The sequence below is a fragment of the Procambarus clarkii genome, unplaced genomic scaffold (genome assembly GCF_040958095.1).
Source record: "Procambarus clarkii isolate CNS0578487 unplaced genomic scaffold, FALCON_Pclarkii_2.0 HiC_scaffold_495, whole genome shotgun sequence".
Taxonomy (NCBI): domain Eukaryota; kingdom Metazoa; phylum Arthropoda; class Malacostraca; order Decapoda; family Cambaridae; genus Procambarus; species Procambarus clarkii.
Window position 1 is genome coordinate 137,421 of NW_027189528.1, and position 17,730 is coordinate 155,150.

At 49.1% G+C, this 17,730-nt stretch overlaps 1 protein-coding gene across 1 annotated transcript; it reads left to right on the plus strand.

Annotated features, from left to right (window-relative positions):
- The first annotated feature begins 1,769 nt into the window (after window positions 1-1,769).
- On the plus strand, window positions 1,770-16,770 carry LOC138361583 (DDRGK domain-containing protein 1-like). Its single transcript, XM_069320840.1, has 3 exons — window positions 1,770-1,805; window positions 2,162-2,350; window positions 16,471-16,770. The coding sequence occupies exons 1-3, from the start codon at window positions 1,770-1,772 to the stop codon at window positions 16,768-16,770; spliced, it is 525 nt and encodes a 174-aa protein (XP_069176941.1).
- Window positions 16,771-17,730: the final 960 nt, after the last annotated feature.

The window sequence follows — 17,730 nt, forward strand, 5'->3', positions numbered from 1 at the left end:
GTACACGTTTATATATATATATATATATATATATATATATATATATATATATATATATATATATATATATATATATATATATATATATTCTCTTGTTGATAGTGCAACAGTGTATGTAGACTTGATCTACTTGAGGAGGTTGATAGTATCAGGTGGTGAACCAGGAGATAGGATACCACTTGATAAGCTGATGATAGAGTTCTGATGATGTTGGAGTGCAACCTGATTGTAATAGTATAGAGTATAGGATTCATTATTATTATATGTATGTATGTATTGTGTATGTGCTTTGTCCAGTAAATGTATTCCAATTTGCTGGTGTTTGCCCTTGTCCTAGTGAGGCTTCCCAGGAAATAGTAAAGGAAGAGAGAGAGAGAAAGAACCAAGAACCACCGCTGTGGACAGGGTAGGACGGAAAACTAGTAAGTCAAAGGGGATTGAGGAGATCATATCACATAAGGAGAGAGTGGGGAGTCACAGCGGCTCGAGTGGGTGTGTGCACGTGACAACGAGGTTAAGTGTTGGAGCCGCATCCCCTAAACGTGTGACGTTGAGCCCCTCTCCAAGAGCCAGAAGCGCCTAGTGTGATCTCCTAGTGAGGTATAAGCACTCTACCGAGTTGTGGGTTGGGTTGTCTGTAAAGAAGGATCAACAACACAACGACAACACCACCAACACACAAAATATAACAAATTGGGGGCCTGTCCGGGAGAGTGAACTGACACACCCACACCCTGTCCAAGAGTGGATTAGTACACCCCTTGTTGAAATAGATAAACTGTGTGACCGCAGGTGTATATTCTCTCTCTTGGGAAGACTCACAGGACAAGATGGATAAGGTGCAAGCATTTGTGGAGTCAGGCAAGCCTGAGGACTTGGAAGGTTGCACGAGGGATCAATTAAAACAAATAGCAGAAAAATGTGGCATTAGGTTAAAAGTATCTAAAGTAGCTGGGATGAAGGATGAGATCCTGAGGCAGTTAAGAGCCAAAAGTGAAGCGGCAGAACAAGGAGCCCAAAAAGGAGCTGAAAGTGGAAAGGAGGATGATGGGCAGGATGAAGTGAGATCCCAGGGATCGAGTAGGAGCAGCAAGAGTAGCCGCAGTAGCAGAAGTAGCCGAAATAGGAGTTTGGAGATATTCCAGTTAGAGCTCCAGATGAAGCGTGAGGACAAGGAGAGACAGTTCCAGCTGGAGAAGATGAAATTGGAACTCCAAATGAAAAATGAAGCCGAGAAGGAAAAAGAGAAAACCAGACTGGAAGTAGAAAAAGAGAAAACCAGACTGGAAGTAGAAAAAGAGAAAACCAGACTGGAAGTAGAAAAAGAGAAAACCAGAGTAAGAGAACTGGAGTTGGAACAGGAGAAAGAAAAAGAAAAAGCCCAGGTTGAAAAAGAAAAAGAGAGAACAAAACAAATGCAGAGAGAAGCGAATAGAACCTTGGCTGAACAAAGGATTGAACATGGGTTGAAGGAGAGCACAACCAAGGTCTCACACTCACCAGATGTTAGGGTTAGGGAGAAGGACATTCCCTTGTTTGTTCCTGAAGAGGCAGAGAACTTTTTCGAGCACTTTGAAAAGGTGGCCAGTATCAAGGAGTGGCCACAGGAGGAATGGGCCCAGCTGGTCCAGTTAAGATTGATCGGTGCAGCCAGGGAGGCATACACCCAATTGTCACTGGAAGAGTGCCAGGATTATGCCACGGTAAAGAGCAGCATATTGCGCTCATTTCAGTTAACCTCAGAAGCTTATAGGAAGCGCTTCAGAGAGATGGTGAAAGTTGGAGCAAGTACGTTTGCCGAGACGGCAAGGGATCTGGAATGACGATTCCAGAAGTGGGTTGAGGCTGCTGGAGTTGGATCCTACGCTGACCTGAAGCAACTGATGGTCATGGAGAAGTTCTTGGAGATGATGCATCCCGAAACAAAGTTCAAGATCCAAGAAGCAGGGATAAAGGACGTGAAAGATGCCGCAGATAGGGCGGACATGATTACTGAAGCATACAAGAGCTTGAGGGAGAACAGAGTGAGAAGTGAGGCGAGATGCAGCAATTGCAGTCCAGTGGAGTCTGGGGAGGAAGAAATTATGAAAGACCCAGAGGAGTCTGGGGTGAGAAGAATTTTGATAAATGGGCAGATAAACGTGAGTACTCTAAAACTCAGAAGAGTACGTCGCGCACTTCGTCTGAAAGTGAGGATGGAGGAGCTAAACGAGAAACTAATCGGGATCCAGGTAATCAAGAGTCCAGTAAAGCTCCACAGAGTGCAGGTAATATGGCTGGCTCGAGTAACTCTCATGTGAGTGGACAAAGTCAGAGCCGCTTTGGTACATATAGAAGAGACTTTTCCCAGGTGAGGTGTTACAATTGTAACGGATTGGGTCACGTGATGCGAGACTGTCGGCAGGGCAAGAGAGTTGTGACCCTGGCCATGTGTGACCCCCGAGGTAAATATACTAATGTGTTCCAAGACAAACCACAGAAGGTGAACTTAGTGAACGAGAGGTATAGGCCGTTCATGAGTAAAGGTTGGATCAGTATAGGAGGCCAGCCTGAGGTAGAAGTTGGTATCTTAAGGGATACCGGAGCTAATCAGAGCTTGATTACGAGAAGCCTGATTGGGAACGATCGACGGTTAGCTGGCAGGAGTAAGATGAAAGTATACGGGTTATTGTCTGAGAGTGACATGCCTGTATGTACTGTCCAGCTAAGGTCGGAATATGTGTCGGCAGAGGTGATGTTGGGAGTATGCCCCAACATACCTGTTCCAGGAGTCCAAGTGATCCTGGGGAATGACTTGTGTGGGACAAAGGTGTTGCCAGGAATCATAGCGGAGACTGTGCCAGAGGAGTGCCCAGAAGGCCACGGCACGGGTGGGACACCTGAGAGTGTGAACCTGACTGACATCCGAGGAGATGAGTCAGGAGACCACCAAGCCTTTGAGTACCCTGTCTCGGTAGTGATGAAGGCAGAGGTGGCCGACAAGGAAGACGCTGGAGAAGATGAGACAGTGTCGATTAAACCGGTAGAAGATATCGATGTAGATATAGCATGGCTGTTTGATGAAGGTCCAGCCCAGGAAAATGAAGTCTCGGTGAGATCAAAAGTGAAGATGGCCCAGCCGAAGAAGAATCATGTGAAGAGAGCGGACCTGAGTAGAGCCCAGACTGCTGAAATTAAGAGTCGGAAGGTGAATGCAACTGTGCTGAGCAGAAATGAAGAAAGATGTGGACATACTGAGGACGGAAGTGGAGCGTCAAGTGGTCCACGAGCACCGAGGCATATGGATAGTGGTGGAGAGGTCAAAGCATCAATAACATTGCTATTGCCTCTCCTCAGATCACACACACACACACACACACACACACACACACACACACACACACACACACACACACACACACACACACACACACACACACACACACACACACACACACACACACACACACACACACACACACACACACACACACACACACACACACACACACACACACACACACATGTTTTCAGGGCATGTTTCGATGTTTCTGGGCTATTTGAAGCTGCCTATAACTCGTCACCAACCATTACCACCAACACCCAACAACCATTACCACAAACACCCAACAACCAGAGACATCAACAAGCAACCACTACCAACAACCACAAATACCACCAACAACAACCATCAGCCACTACTACCAACAACTAATACCTGCACAAACAACCTCCGTCAATCACCACCATCAACAACAACCAAACAACCACAACCACCAACAATTACAACCACCAACAACCAGTACCACCAAAAACCACTACCACCAACAACCACTACCATCAACCAACATCCACCACCAACAACCACCACCAACAACCACCACCGCCAACAACCACTACCATCAACCACCAACAATCAGTACCACTAACAACCACTACCACTAACAACCAATGAATGGACAAACATCAACTACTACCACAAACATCCAACAGCCACAGACATCAATCAACAAACAATAACAACAATCACAAATACCACCAACAACACCAACCATCAAACACTACTCTCAACAACAACCAAACAACCACAGCCACCAACAACCACAACCATCAACAACCACAACTATCAACAACCACAACCACCAACAATCACAATTGCCAACAACCACTAACACCAACAACCACTAACACCAACAACCATCACCAACAACCTTCACCAATCCCTACACAAACAATCACTACCACTGTTACGGTGCCCTCTCCTATTTCTTCCGTTTGCCGGCTTAAAGAGTCATATCAGCTCTCCCTACTGACTCTCTGAGGTTCAGGGAGTCTAATGATATATGTGGCGACCAGACCGGCTGCCATTTAATGGAAGGAGGTTATATTATAAGTTGTAAATAAAGGAAAATTGGCGCCCTGTTATAAAATGAAACAGTATCCCCTACGGCAGATGTGACCTTTTGGAAGGGAGACAAGCCGATCGCGGATTGGCCGACGTAGGTCGCGGGCGACAAATCAGGGCCCGCCATGACGTCACCGAGTGCCCCGGGCGGCGCCAACGTCAGAGTTGTTCTGACCGTGGAAGCGACAGGACGCGCCTCGGTCTGCTCTCAAGAATTGGAGGCTCTGCAAGCCTTGTTCAGTGGATTGAGCTGGCCATCGCCGCCGTCATAGTTGTTGGAGACCCTGCGCTTCTGGGAAGCCAAAGAGGAACCAAGTTCAGTGAGCAGAGAAGTGCCCAAACTTGGAAAATAGTCGGCGACGACGCTGGGCGGCGCCGCTGGCTGGACGTTGAGGTCTGGAAGGTGGGCGAGCAAGCTAGCTGTGACGGGGGTCACATTCACTGAGAATCTTGGAAGGACGACACCGTGCCTAGGACAAGGAGCGACGCCCTGTGGGAGAGGCGAGTGTGGGGAAAGATAGTGATTAGCTCAGCGCCCATCGATGAACCAGGATTGGGGCAGCTGAATCTCAGGGATTGGAACGGCGACGACGCGAAGGCTTCACGACACCTGAGGACCTGTGGAACGCCCTGGATCGTCGAGGATCGACCCAAGGAAGCGTGGGAACCTCACACCATCGAGGGACAGGCGTCGTGAGCCAGGAGTGTAAGGTAGATCATTTTTCCCTCCCATTACCCCTTGTATGAGTAGGCTAGTTAGGCCACAATATTTACTTGTGTATGTGGCAGCAAGACTTTATTACTTTAATAGTAGAATAGGCTGCAAAGCAGCTTGTGTCCAGGACTGTCAGAGAGGACAGTGTGGATGGATGGCAGGACAGTGAAGAAGAGGTGCCGACGTGGTGAAGAGGCCCTCCTGTGAGAGTGTGAGACTCCTGTCTTCCTGCCCATTTGAAGGAGTGTTGGAGGTCGTGGAAGAAGAGGCTGACGATCTCCAGACTCATTATCCATATTCCATATTCATGTATTACTTGTGATTGTGTGTGTGTGTTCATGTAATTTGCGTCAGTAAATCCACACATTTTATTACTGTGTTTGAGTGTGCCTCCATTTGTGATATTTCTCTATTGAGCATACATTTCTGGCTACAAACGATATATGATACACCCACTGAACTGCATTGCTGGGGTGCAGATATAATAACCCAGCTGGCGACCTTGCTAAGAGGAAGATAGAGAAGACAGGCGGGAAAGGAGTTCCTGCAACCTTTTTTTTTGTCTGGCAGGCAAGACTCAGGGAGGTTATGTTTATAGGTAAGCCTGAGTCTTCCTTCACTCCCCCACGGGTCTAGGCCGGAACTGTTAACAGCAGTTTCCCCGTGGTTGACTGAAGGGCTTCCAGGGTGAATCAGTGGCACCCCTTTGTGGTGGAAGCAAAGACCTGCGGAGGTGGGCATCGTTGGTCCTATCTTGTGTGACCAAGGAGACTCCGGTGAATCCAGGGAGTCGGAGGGGCTGAGTATTTGGGCCCTTTGAGCCCCTAGCAGTTAAGTGTTAGCAGAGCCCCGGACCGCCCACCCCCACGTGACAAGAGAACTGGCGACCTTGCCAGGATTCGAACCCCAGTAGCCAAGAACTGGGAACTTCGCCAGGAAGCGTGGATCAAGCTACAGTGTGGACCAAATTTCAAGACAAGCGTTGCCAGGGTACTAATACAGTGTGGCCAGTGAATTCGGTGGTACTGTTACTCAACCAGCTAAGGGACTGAAACGGTGAAATTAGTGCCTACTAACTTGTCTGTGCGGTCGTGTATGCTCAATGATATAGAGATGGAGGAAGACAAAGTAAAGAAATTTATTGACGCAAGGGACGAGGGAATTTTGGAAGAGTGCACCAAGGCCCAGCTCCAACAAGTGGCAAACCACTTTGGGATCAGGTTGAGGACGACTAAGGTAGCGGAGCGAAGGATAGAGATCATGGCACAGCTCACAGCTCGAGAGGAAGCGACGGGAGAGGAGCCATCTCAAGAGGAGCCGTCCCGAGGAGAGCCGTCGCAAGGTGAACCGTCCCGACTAGGGCCACCCCAAGCGCCTACCAGTGTGGAGAGAATTCACAGTGAACATGGGAGCAGTGGAAGGTCCAGCTGTAGTAAGAGGAGCCTGCAACTGGAAATAATGAAGATGCAACTGGAAGCCCAGCTGCGACGAGAGGAAAGAGAAGCGCAAATGCAGCGAGAGGAACGTGCAGCTGAGCTGCAGCGAGAGGAACGTGCAGCTGAGCTGCAGCGAGAGGAACGTGCAGCTGAGCTGCAGCGAGAGGAACGTGCAGCTGAGCTGCAGCGAGGTGAGCGAGAAGCACGGCTGCAGCTGCAGCGAGAAGAAGGAGAGAGACAACTGCGACTGGAGGAGATAAAGGCAAAGAAAGAAGTCGAATTGCGTCGCGTTGAACGTGGTCTGCCCTCACTACCTGCACGGCGGGATGACCTCCAGGTAAGGGAACGTGACTTACCTACGTTCGAACCACAAGAAGCTGAGGCGTTCTTCGAACACTTTGAACGGATAGCGACTCTGAAGGAGTGGCCGGAAGATGATTGGGCTGCTCTGGTCCAGGGCAGGTTGACTGGTGAGGCCCGGGAAGCCTATAACATGCTGGACCTAGAGGAGTGTACTAATTATGACGCGATTAAGAATGCGGTTCTCCACTCATTCCGGCTGACTCCGGAGATGTACCGGAAGCGGTTCAGAGAGTGTACAAGAGCGTCGGGAAAGACTTACGCCGAGACCGCCAGGGATATGGAACGGAAATTCCTACGATGGTTGAAGGCGGAGGAAGCGGAGTCGGTGGATGATGTCAAACGACTGATAGTGATGGAGAAGTTCATGTCGGTGCTCCATCCTGAGTTGCGAGTAAGGGTGAGAGAAGCAGGTATTAAGGACCTGAAGGCTGCAGCGGATCGAGCCGACATGCTGGAGGAGGCACTACATATCAGGAGGGAGGGGCCGCCCAGACACTCGCCTTACCCCAGGTCGGGAGGGAACCTTAGGAGTTCAGGAGGGGTTAGGACGGGTGGGGACTCTCCCAAGAGTAGTGTGCCCGATGAAGTAACGTGGTTCAAGAGCTCAAGAGACGCGGGGAGGAAGCCCCAAGCTGTGAGCAGTGGACCTAGCTCAGGAGCAAGTGCTGCAGTCCCGGACACGACGACAGGGAGTCCAAGGAGGACCCAGGGGACGTCTGCAAGTGGTACCGCCAGAGGGACTGGCGAGTGGCCGCCCAGGGGAGGCAGCCGATGCTACAACTGTGGTGTGAGAGGACATTATGCCCGCGAGTGTGAGGAGCACCAAAGGAATGTAGGATTAATGTTGGAAGAGGAGAGAGTGTTTGTTCACACCCCATATTATAGTGGACCCAACGTGAATGGTTGGGAAATGAAGTTGGGTGAACATCCCTTCGTTTTCGGGGCCAACGTGAAGTTTGGAAAGTCAGACCCAGTGGAGGTTGCCGTTCTTCGAGATACGGGTGCTGACATAAGTATGGTAACCAGGAGTATTCTCCCCAAGGAATTTAATGATTCACCTGTGGGAGTGGTGAGGATACGCAGTGTGGGGGAGGAATACAGGTTGCCACTTCACGAAGTACAGCTGATTGCCGACTACGGATTCGAGAGAGCTATAGTAGCTGTAGCCCCTAAGTTACCCCTAGAGCATGTACAGATGGTGCTGGGTAATGACCTCGGAGGAGGCAGGATACAACCCGATTGGGCCAGGAGTGCCTATGTTGCAAGCAGCAGTACAACCCTGCCGGGTGAGGTATCGGTCGTTCCAGATGGTCGTGAGGAAGCCGACTTCGCCAGGGAAAACGTCGCCAGAGACGATGACAACGTGGGCGAGAGTGCAGAGAGGTCGTCGGAGGTAGTGGAAAACCCCGACGAAGACCTCCGACTAAGCCTGATGATGCGTGTGGAGGAGTGGCGAGGAGCAGCTGTACAAACGCCTGGGGCGGTGAAGAGGCTGCAGACCGCACTCCCTCCATACAGAAACGTGAATAAAGTAAGCTCAGTGGATGAGCGAACGGCAGTGAGGGGCAGAGTGGAGGAGCCACGACGCAAGGCACCCTATGCCGGCCAGATGAATAGTGGTAGGTGCAAGACGAACCACCGTAGTGAGGTGAGCCACAGGGAGGTGGAAGAGCCCAACCACGAACCGAAGAAGACGTCTGCAGGGAAGAAAATCTCATGGAGGAGTGAAGATGTTCGTCGGGAACGAAGGAGCGAGTGGTATAGGAAAGGCAATACGAAGAAAGCAGGGAATAGGTACACTCAGGGTAGGCGCCAGCCTAACCAGAGGGGCATTGGGCCATCGCAAAAGCCTAGTGTGGAAGAGAGGAAGCTGCTGGATGGAGTACAGGTTACAAGTGCCACTGTGAGGAGACAACGCACCTACGGGAGAAGAGGAACCGAGAAGAGAGAAGGTTGGCGAAGAGGAGATCATGAGAGGAAACATGGAGTACCTGTAGGACGCAGTGGAAATGCAAGACTATCTCGGAGTGCACGACGCGGTGGAGGCGCTGCATGCACTGAATCTTACAGTGGTAACGAGCCGTGGGAGTACACTCGTAGCCACGGAGAGAGGATTTCTTGTAGGTGTTCAGGGAACACCCGTCACACCCGGTACTATGCGAGGTGGAGATACAATGAGGCAAGTGACTGGCAAAGTGGTATGAGCCACGTCACCAACTGGAGGAGTGACACTTCAGGAACGGAGGGAGCAAGAGTATAGATGGCCCTCTTGAGTGCTGCTCTTCCGATATGACTCTTATTTTAAGGGGAGGGGTATGTTACGGTGCCCTCTCCTATTTCTTCCGTTTGCCGGCTTAAAGAGTCATATCAGCTCTCCCTACTGACTCTCTGAGGTTCAGGGAGTCTAATGATATATGTGGCGACCAGACCGGCTGCCATTTAATGGAAGGAGGTTATATTATAAGTTGTAAATAAAGGAAAATTGGCGCCCTGTTATAAAATGAAACAGTATCCCCTACGGCAGATGTGACCTTTTGGAAGGGAGACAAGCCGATCGCGGATTGGCCGACGTAGGTCGCGGGCGACAAATCAGGGCCCGCCATGACGTTACCGAGTGCCCCGGGCGGCGCCAACGTCAGAGTTGTTCTGACCGTGGAAGCGACAGGACGCGCCTCGGTCTGCTCTCAAGAATTGGAGGCTCTGCAAGCCTTGTTCAGTGGATTGAGCTGGCCATCGCCGCCGTCATAGTTGTTGGAGACCCTGCGCTTCTGGGAAGCCAAAGAGGAACCAAGTTCAGTGAGCAGAGAAGTGCCCAAACTTGGAAAATAGTCGGCGACGACGCTGGGCGGCGCCGCTGGCTGGACGTTGAGGTCTGGAAGGTGGGCGAGCAAGCTAGCTGTGACGGGGGTCACATTCACTGAGAATCTTGGAAGGACGACACCGTGCCTAGGACAAGGAGCGACGCCCTGTGGGAGAGGCGAGTGTGGGGAAAGATAGTGATTAGCTCAGCGCCCATCGATGAACCAGGATTGGGGCAGCTGAATCTCAGGGATTGGAACGGCGACGACGCGAAGGCTTCACGACACCTGAGGACCTGTGGAACGCCCTGGATCGTCGAGGATCGACCCAAGGAAGCGTGGGAACCTCACACCATCGAGGGACAGGCGTCGTGAGCCAGGAGTGTAAGGTAGATCATTTTTCCCTCCCATTACCCCTTGTATGAGTAGGCTAGTTAGGCCACAATATTTACTTGTGTATGTGGCAGCAAGACTTTATTACTTTAATAGTAGAATAGGCTGCAAAGCAGCTTGTGTCCAGGACTGTCAGAGAGGACAGTGTGGATGGATGGCAGGACAGTGAAGAAGAGGTGCCGACGTGGTGAAGAGGCCCTCCTGTGAGAGTGTGAGACTCCTGTCTTCCTGCCCATTTGAAGGAGTGTTGGAGGTCGTGGAAGAAGAGGCTGACGATCTCCAGACTCATTATCCATATTCCATATTCATGTATTACTTGTGATTGTGTGTGTGTGTTCATGTAATTTGCGTCAGTAAATCCACACATTTTATTACTGTGTTTGAGTGTGCCTCCATTTGTGATATTTCTCTATTGAGCATACATTTCTGGCTACAAACGATATATGATACACCCACTGAACTGCATTGCTGGGGTGCAGATATAATAACCCAGCTGGCGACCTTGCTAAGAGGAAGATAGAGAAGACAGGCGGGAAAGGAGTTCCTGCAACCTTTTTTTTTGTCTGGCAGGCAAGACTCAGGGAGGTTATGTTTATAGGTAAGCCTGAGTCTTCCTTCACTCCCCCACGGGTCTAGGCCGGAACTGTTAACAGCAGTTTCCCCGTGGTTGACTGAAGGGCTTCCAGGGTGAATCAGTGGCACCCCTTTGTGGTGGAAGCAAAGACCTGCGGAGGTGGGCATCGTTGGTCCTATCTTGTGTGACCAAGGAGACTCCGGTGAATCCAGGGAGTCGGAGGGGCTGAGTATTTGGGCCCTTTGAGCCCCTAGCAGTTAAGTGTTAGCAGAGCCCCGGACCGCCCACCCCCACGTGACACCACCAACAACCACTACCACCAACAACCACTACCACCAACAATGATCAACAACAACGACTACCAACAACAACCAATACCACCAACATCTACCACCAACAATCATCAACAACAACGACCACTACCACCAACAACCACTACCACCAACAATCACCAACAACAACGACCACTACCACCAACAACAACCACTACCACCAACAACAACCACTACCACCAACAATCATCAACAATAACGACCACTACCACCAACAACAACCACTACCACCAACAATCATCAACAACAACGACCACTACCACCAACAACAACCACTACCACCAACAACTACTACCACCAACAACTACTACCACCAACAATCATCAACAACAACGACCACTACCAAAAACGACCACTACCAAAAACGACCACTACCACCAACAACCACTACCACCAACGACCACTACAACCAACGACCACTACCACCAACAACAACCAATACCAGCAACGACCACTACCACCACCAACAACCACTACCACCAACGATCACTACCACCAACAACCACAACCACCAACAACTACTACCACCAACAATAATCAACAACAACGACCACTACTACCAACGACCACTACCACCAACAACAACCACTACCACCAACAATCATCAACAACAACGACCACTACCAAGAACGACCACTACCACCAACAACAACCACTATCACCAACAACTACTACCGCCAACAATCATCAACAACAACGACCACTACCAACAACGACAACTACCACCAACGACCACTACCACCACCAACAACCACTACCACCAACAACCACTACCACCAACAATCATCAACAACAACGACCACTACCAACAACGACCACTACCAACAACGACCACTACCAACAACGACCACTACCAACAACGACCACTACCAACAACAACAACCACTACCACCAACAACTACTGCCACCAACAATCATCAACAACAACGACCACTACCAAAAACGACCACTACCAGCAACGACCACTACAACCAACGACCACTACCACCACCAACAACCACAACCACCAATGACCACTACCACCAACGATCACTACCACCAACGACCACTACCACCAACGACCACTACCACCAACGATCACTACCACCAACGACCACTACCACCAACGATCACTACCACCAACGACCACTACCACCAACGACCACTACAACCAACGACCACTACCACCAACGATCACTACCACCAACGATCACTACCACCAACGACCACTACCACCAACGACCACTACCACCAACGATCACTACCACCAACGATCACTACCACCAACGACCACTACCACCAACAACAACCACTACCACCAACAACAACCACTACCACCAACAACTACTACCACCATCGACCACTACCACCAACAATTATCAACAACAACAACCACTATCACCAACAACCACTACCACCAACAACCACTACCACCAACGACCACTACCACCAACGACCACTACCACCAACAACAACTACCAGCAACGACCACTACCACCAACGACCACTACCAAAAACGACCACTACCACCAACAACCACTGCAACCAACGACCAATACCACCAACAACAACCACTACCAGCAACGACCACTACCACCACCAACAACCACTACCACCAACGATCACTACCACCAACAACCACAACCACCAACAACTACTACCACCAACAATCATCAACAACAACGACCACTACCACCAATGACCACTACCACCAACAACAACCACTACCACCAACAATCATCAACAACAACGACCACTACCAAGAACGACCACTACCACCAACAACAACCACTATCACCAACAACTACTACCGCCAACAATCATCAACAACAACGACCACTACCAACAACGACAACTACCACCAACGACCACTACCACCACCAACAACCACTACCACCAACATCCACTACCACCAACAATCATCAACAACAACGACCACTACCAACAACGACCACTACCAACAACAACAACCACTACCACCAACAATCATCAACACCAACGACCACTACCAAAAACGACCACTACCACCAACAACCACTACCACCAACAACAACCACTACCAGCAACGACCACTACCACCAACGACCACTACCACCACCAACAACCACTACCACCAATGACCACTACCACCAACGATCACTACCACCAACGACCACTACCACCAACGATCACTACCACCAACGACCACTACCAGCAACGACCACTACCACCAACGACCACTACCACCAACGATCACTACCACCAACGACCACTACCACCAACGACCACTACCACCATCGATCACTATCACCAACGATCACTACCACCAACGACCACTACCAACAACGACCACTACCAGCAACAACTACTATCACTAACAATTATCAACAACAACAACCACTATCACCAACAACCACTACCACCAATAACCACTACCACCAACGACCACTACCACCAACGACCACTACCACCAACAACAACCACTACCAGCAACGACCACTACCACCAACGACCACTACCACCACCAACAACCACTAACGCAAATGACCACTACCACCAACGACCACTACCACCAACGACCACTACCACCAACGACCACTACCAACAACGATCACTACCACCAACGACCACTACCACCAACGATCACTACCACTAACGACCACTACCACCAACGACCAATACCACCAACGACCACTACCACCAACGACCACTACCACCAACGATCACTACCACCAACGATCACTACCACCAACGACCACTACCACCAACGACCACTACCAACAACAACAACCACTACCACCAACAACTACTACCACCAACAATTATCAACAACAACAACCACTATCACCAACAACCACTACCACCAACAACCACTACCACCAACGACCACTACCCCAACGATCACTACCACCACCAACAACCACTACCACCAACAACTACTACCACCAACGATCACTACCACCACCAACAACTACTACCACCAACAACTACTACCACCAACAATCATCAACAACAACAACGACTATCACCAACGACCACTACCACCAACAACCACTACCACCAACGATCACTACAACCAACGACCACTACCACCAACGACCTATACCACCAACGACCACTACCACCAACGACCACTACCACCAACAACCACTACCACCAACAACCACTACCACCAACGACCACTACCACCACAAACAACAACTACCACCAACGACCACTACCACCAACGACCACTACCACCAACGACGACGACCACCAACGACCACTACCACCAACGACCACTTCCACCACCAACGATCACTACCACCACCAACGATCACTACCACCACCAACAACCACTACAAGCAACGACCACTACCACCACCAACAACCACTACCTCCAACAACCACTACCACCAACGCCCACTACCACCAACAACCACTACCACTACCAACAACCACTACCAGCAACGACCACTACCACCACCAACAACCACTACCACCAACGACCACAACCACCAACGACCACTACCACCAACGACCACTACCACCAACAACAACCACTACCAGCAACGACCACTACCACCACCAACAACCACAACCACCAACGACCACTACCACCAACGACCACTACCACCTACAACCACTACCACCAACAACAACCACTACCACCAACGACCACTACCACCACAAACAACCACTACCACCACCAGCAACCACTCTCCACTACCACTACCAGACATTGTTATCCATTAAGCACAGCGATAATATGAAACTCATCACAGAAATGCAACATAAAGGAAACGAAGCACACAATCTAGGGCTGTCAATCACTACTGTTAACACCACGATCAATACTAGGCTCACTGTTAATACTAACCAACGAAAGCACCACTGATGACACCAGTCAATACTACCACCCTTATAAAACACCACAGTCAATACTAGCAACATTAGATTGTTGTCATTGCAGTAAAACACACACACACACACACACACACACACACACACACACACACACAAACACTCCCTTCCCCCCCCCACACACACAGCCACACCCACGCAAACACTCCCCCCCCCCACACACACAGCCACACCTAAATCACCACACACAATCATAGTAACGTTACTAGTGGTGGTCCAGGATCTTAACACCTTGTGTTCCCAATGATCACAAAGACTCCCTACATCCTGTGGTACCTACAACCCCTGCTACTTTTGTACCCTCTGGATACCCCAGCTCTACAGTATGCTTCCTAAGCCATCTACGCGCGCTCTCTACTACCCCGGGCTCTCTAGTTACTGTATCTTATCACAGGATGTATCCACATCACGTACAAATCCTAGGAATATTCTACCTTAGTAGATTTCTTCTAAGCTTACTATATATCCCTCATCCTGTCTTCTAATGTTACAAGTACACGGTCGGAGACTGTTTTCAATATTCTAGCCATCTGAAGATGCCTCATCTAAAGATGCCTCAACTACTCAAAACTGTTTTGTGCATTATTGTCTTCGGAATCATTAGCTTCTTCGCCATACGATAAGACAACATCAATTATGGGAGGGTGTTAAAATAGTAAACTTTGAGACACGAACAAACACGGGCAGAAGCCTCCCCACTGACGTATCTTTTAATGGAGCGGATTCGAGGCGTTTCAAGGCATGAAACGCCGCTGCCATTTGCTCCAGGCTGGGTGGATGAAGCCAACAGCTTCTTGGCGTAATTTAGCCTTCGTAGAGACACAACTACAATGAATATGAGGCAATACATTGACCAGCTAAAAGCCCATTTGGTAATTATGGGTGTGAGACCTGACCCACAAAAAACAGGCTTTGTAAGCCTCGGGGTTCATATCATAATGATTTTGATATCTATGGTAACACTTCTTTAATACTACAACAAAAAGGCTCGTGAGAGAAACAGTTGCCTCTTGAAGACTCCAAAAATAGCAGCAAGTCGGGCTAGAATTTCTCGCACTCCAATGGCAGATGAGAAAAATGGGACACCATAAAATAAAAATGACTTGATTGATCGTGGAGGAAGTGAGATTCCTGCCACAAAACAGATTAGGCCAACCGAAAACCTCAATGTCCGCGGCGTGCAAGCCGCCAACCCCCTCCAACCGTCAAAGGACATCAACCCCCTCCAACCGTCAAGAAACGCCAAACAAGATAAAAATTCTGTGGCTGTTAAGGCCAATAATTCACCTGGCAATGGTTAGGTGACAGTAGAAAAACAAACGCCGTAATACCGGTGATGCCCTAAAACCCAAAACGGGATCGACAACACCAACGGAAGAAGGATCAGAGCCCATAAGCTCCGGTAACACTCCCGGAGGAGAACACAAAACCGAAAACGGTAACCCCGTCAAGACAAACTCGGCCCATGGACGAAGTGAAGATGATAGAAAAATTTCTCGGTTATTATTTATCCCGCCCGACTTCCGGTCGGTTATAATAGGCCCGAAAGGTAAAACCCGTTCGGATATATAAAAGACATTTTAGGTCAAGATAATAATACCGACAAAAGAATAGTGCCTCAGAGACACAATTGTTGAAGGATATAAGACAAATGTTGAAAAGGCCATTAGTAAAATTAATTTAATTATTGAGGACCATAAAAAGCTGTTGGCCCAACGGGAGGAGGAAAAGGCCAAACGGGAGGAGGAAAAGGCCAAACGGGAGGAGGAAAAGGCCAAACGGGAGGAGGAAAAGGCCAAACGGGAGGAGAGAAAGGCCAAACGGGAGGAGGAAAAGGCCAAACGGGAGGAGAGAAAGGCCAAACGGGAGGAGGCAGCTAAAGCCAGAGAGGAACTGGCAGCGAAGGGCATTTAAAAGACCATAGAAGTCGGAGAAAAATACAGGAAAGTGATCCTTGGGCCCAAGGGTGATACAATAAACAAACTCACCGAAAAACACCAAGTCCACATCAACGTTCCTGCACGAGGGGAATAAGGCCCAATTGAAGTTATTAGACTTGAGGAAAATGTACTGTCAGCAATTAATGATATTGAAGAACTCGTGGCGTAACATCAGAAAAAGACCATTTAAAAGACCATAGAAGTCGGAGAGGAACACAGGAAAGTGATCCTTGGCCCCAAGGGTGATACAATAAACAAACTCACCGAAAAACACCACGTAAAAATCACCGTTCCTGGACGAGGGAACAAGGCCCAATCGAAGTTATTGGACTTGAGTAAAATGTATTGACAGCAATTAATGATATTGAAAAACTCGTTGCGGAACGTCAGAAAAAATTAAAACAATACAAAACAAAATGTAAAAAGGAATAAAAACCGACCCATCGTGAAGGGTGACGGTCTTGCTTTATGCAGGCCAGAGCTCAATCCCCGAGCGTCCTGGAGCGCTGGGGAGCACCATTCCTTCCCCCCGTCCCTTGAGGTTACCTTGAGGTGTTTCCGGGGCTTAGCGTCCCCGCGGCCCGGTCGTCGACCAGGCCTCCATCCCTAATCCTGATCCTGATCCCCTCCAAGTACTATAATAGGGACAATATAAGTGCAATGTGTGACTGACGGCTTGGCGCTTTTCCCTGACAAGTCCCCTCCCTGTGATCGTGGGTCTGCGGGTCTGCGGGTTCACCACCACCTCAGGCTAGTAGTTAGGTTATTTATTTATTTATTTAGTTATTATTTATTAATTTTTTATTGATTTAATTTTTATTGAGTTTTAATTTTATTTAATTTTTATTTTATTTTAATTTTATTTATTTATTTAGTTATTTATTATTATTAATTAATTTATTTTTTATGGTGGTAATGGGGTGGTTGGTGTAGT

What these genes read in the sequence shown, in the direction of transcription:
- LOC138361583 (XM_069320840.1), top strand. Translation starts at nt 1,770, where the DNA reads ATGGTGAAAGTTGGAGCAAGTACGTTTGCCGAGACG. An exon ending in CAAGTACGTTTGCCGAGACG is followed by an intron (nt 1,806 to 2,161) that starts GCAAGGGATCTG and finishes TCTAAAACTCAG; the next exon opens with AAGAGTACGTCGCGCACTTC. An exon ending in ATAGAAGAGACTTTTCCCAG is followed by an intron (nt 2,351 to 16,470) that starts GTGAGGTGTTAC and finishes ACAAAAGAATAG; the next exon opens with TGCCTCAGAGACACAATTGT.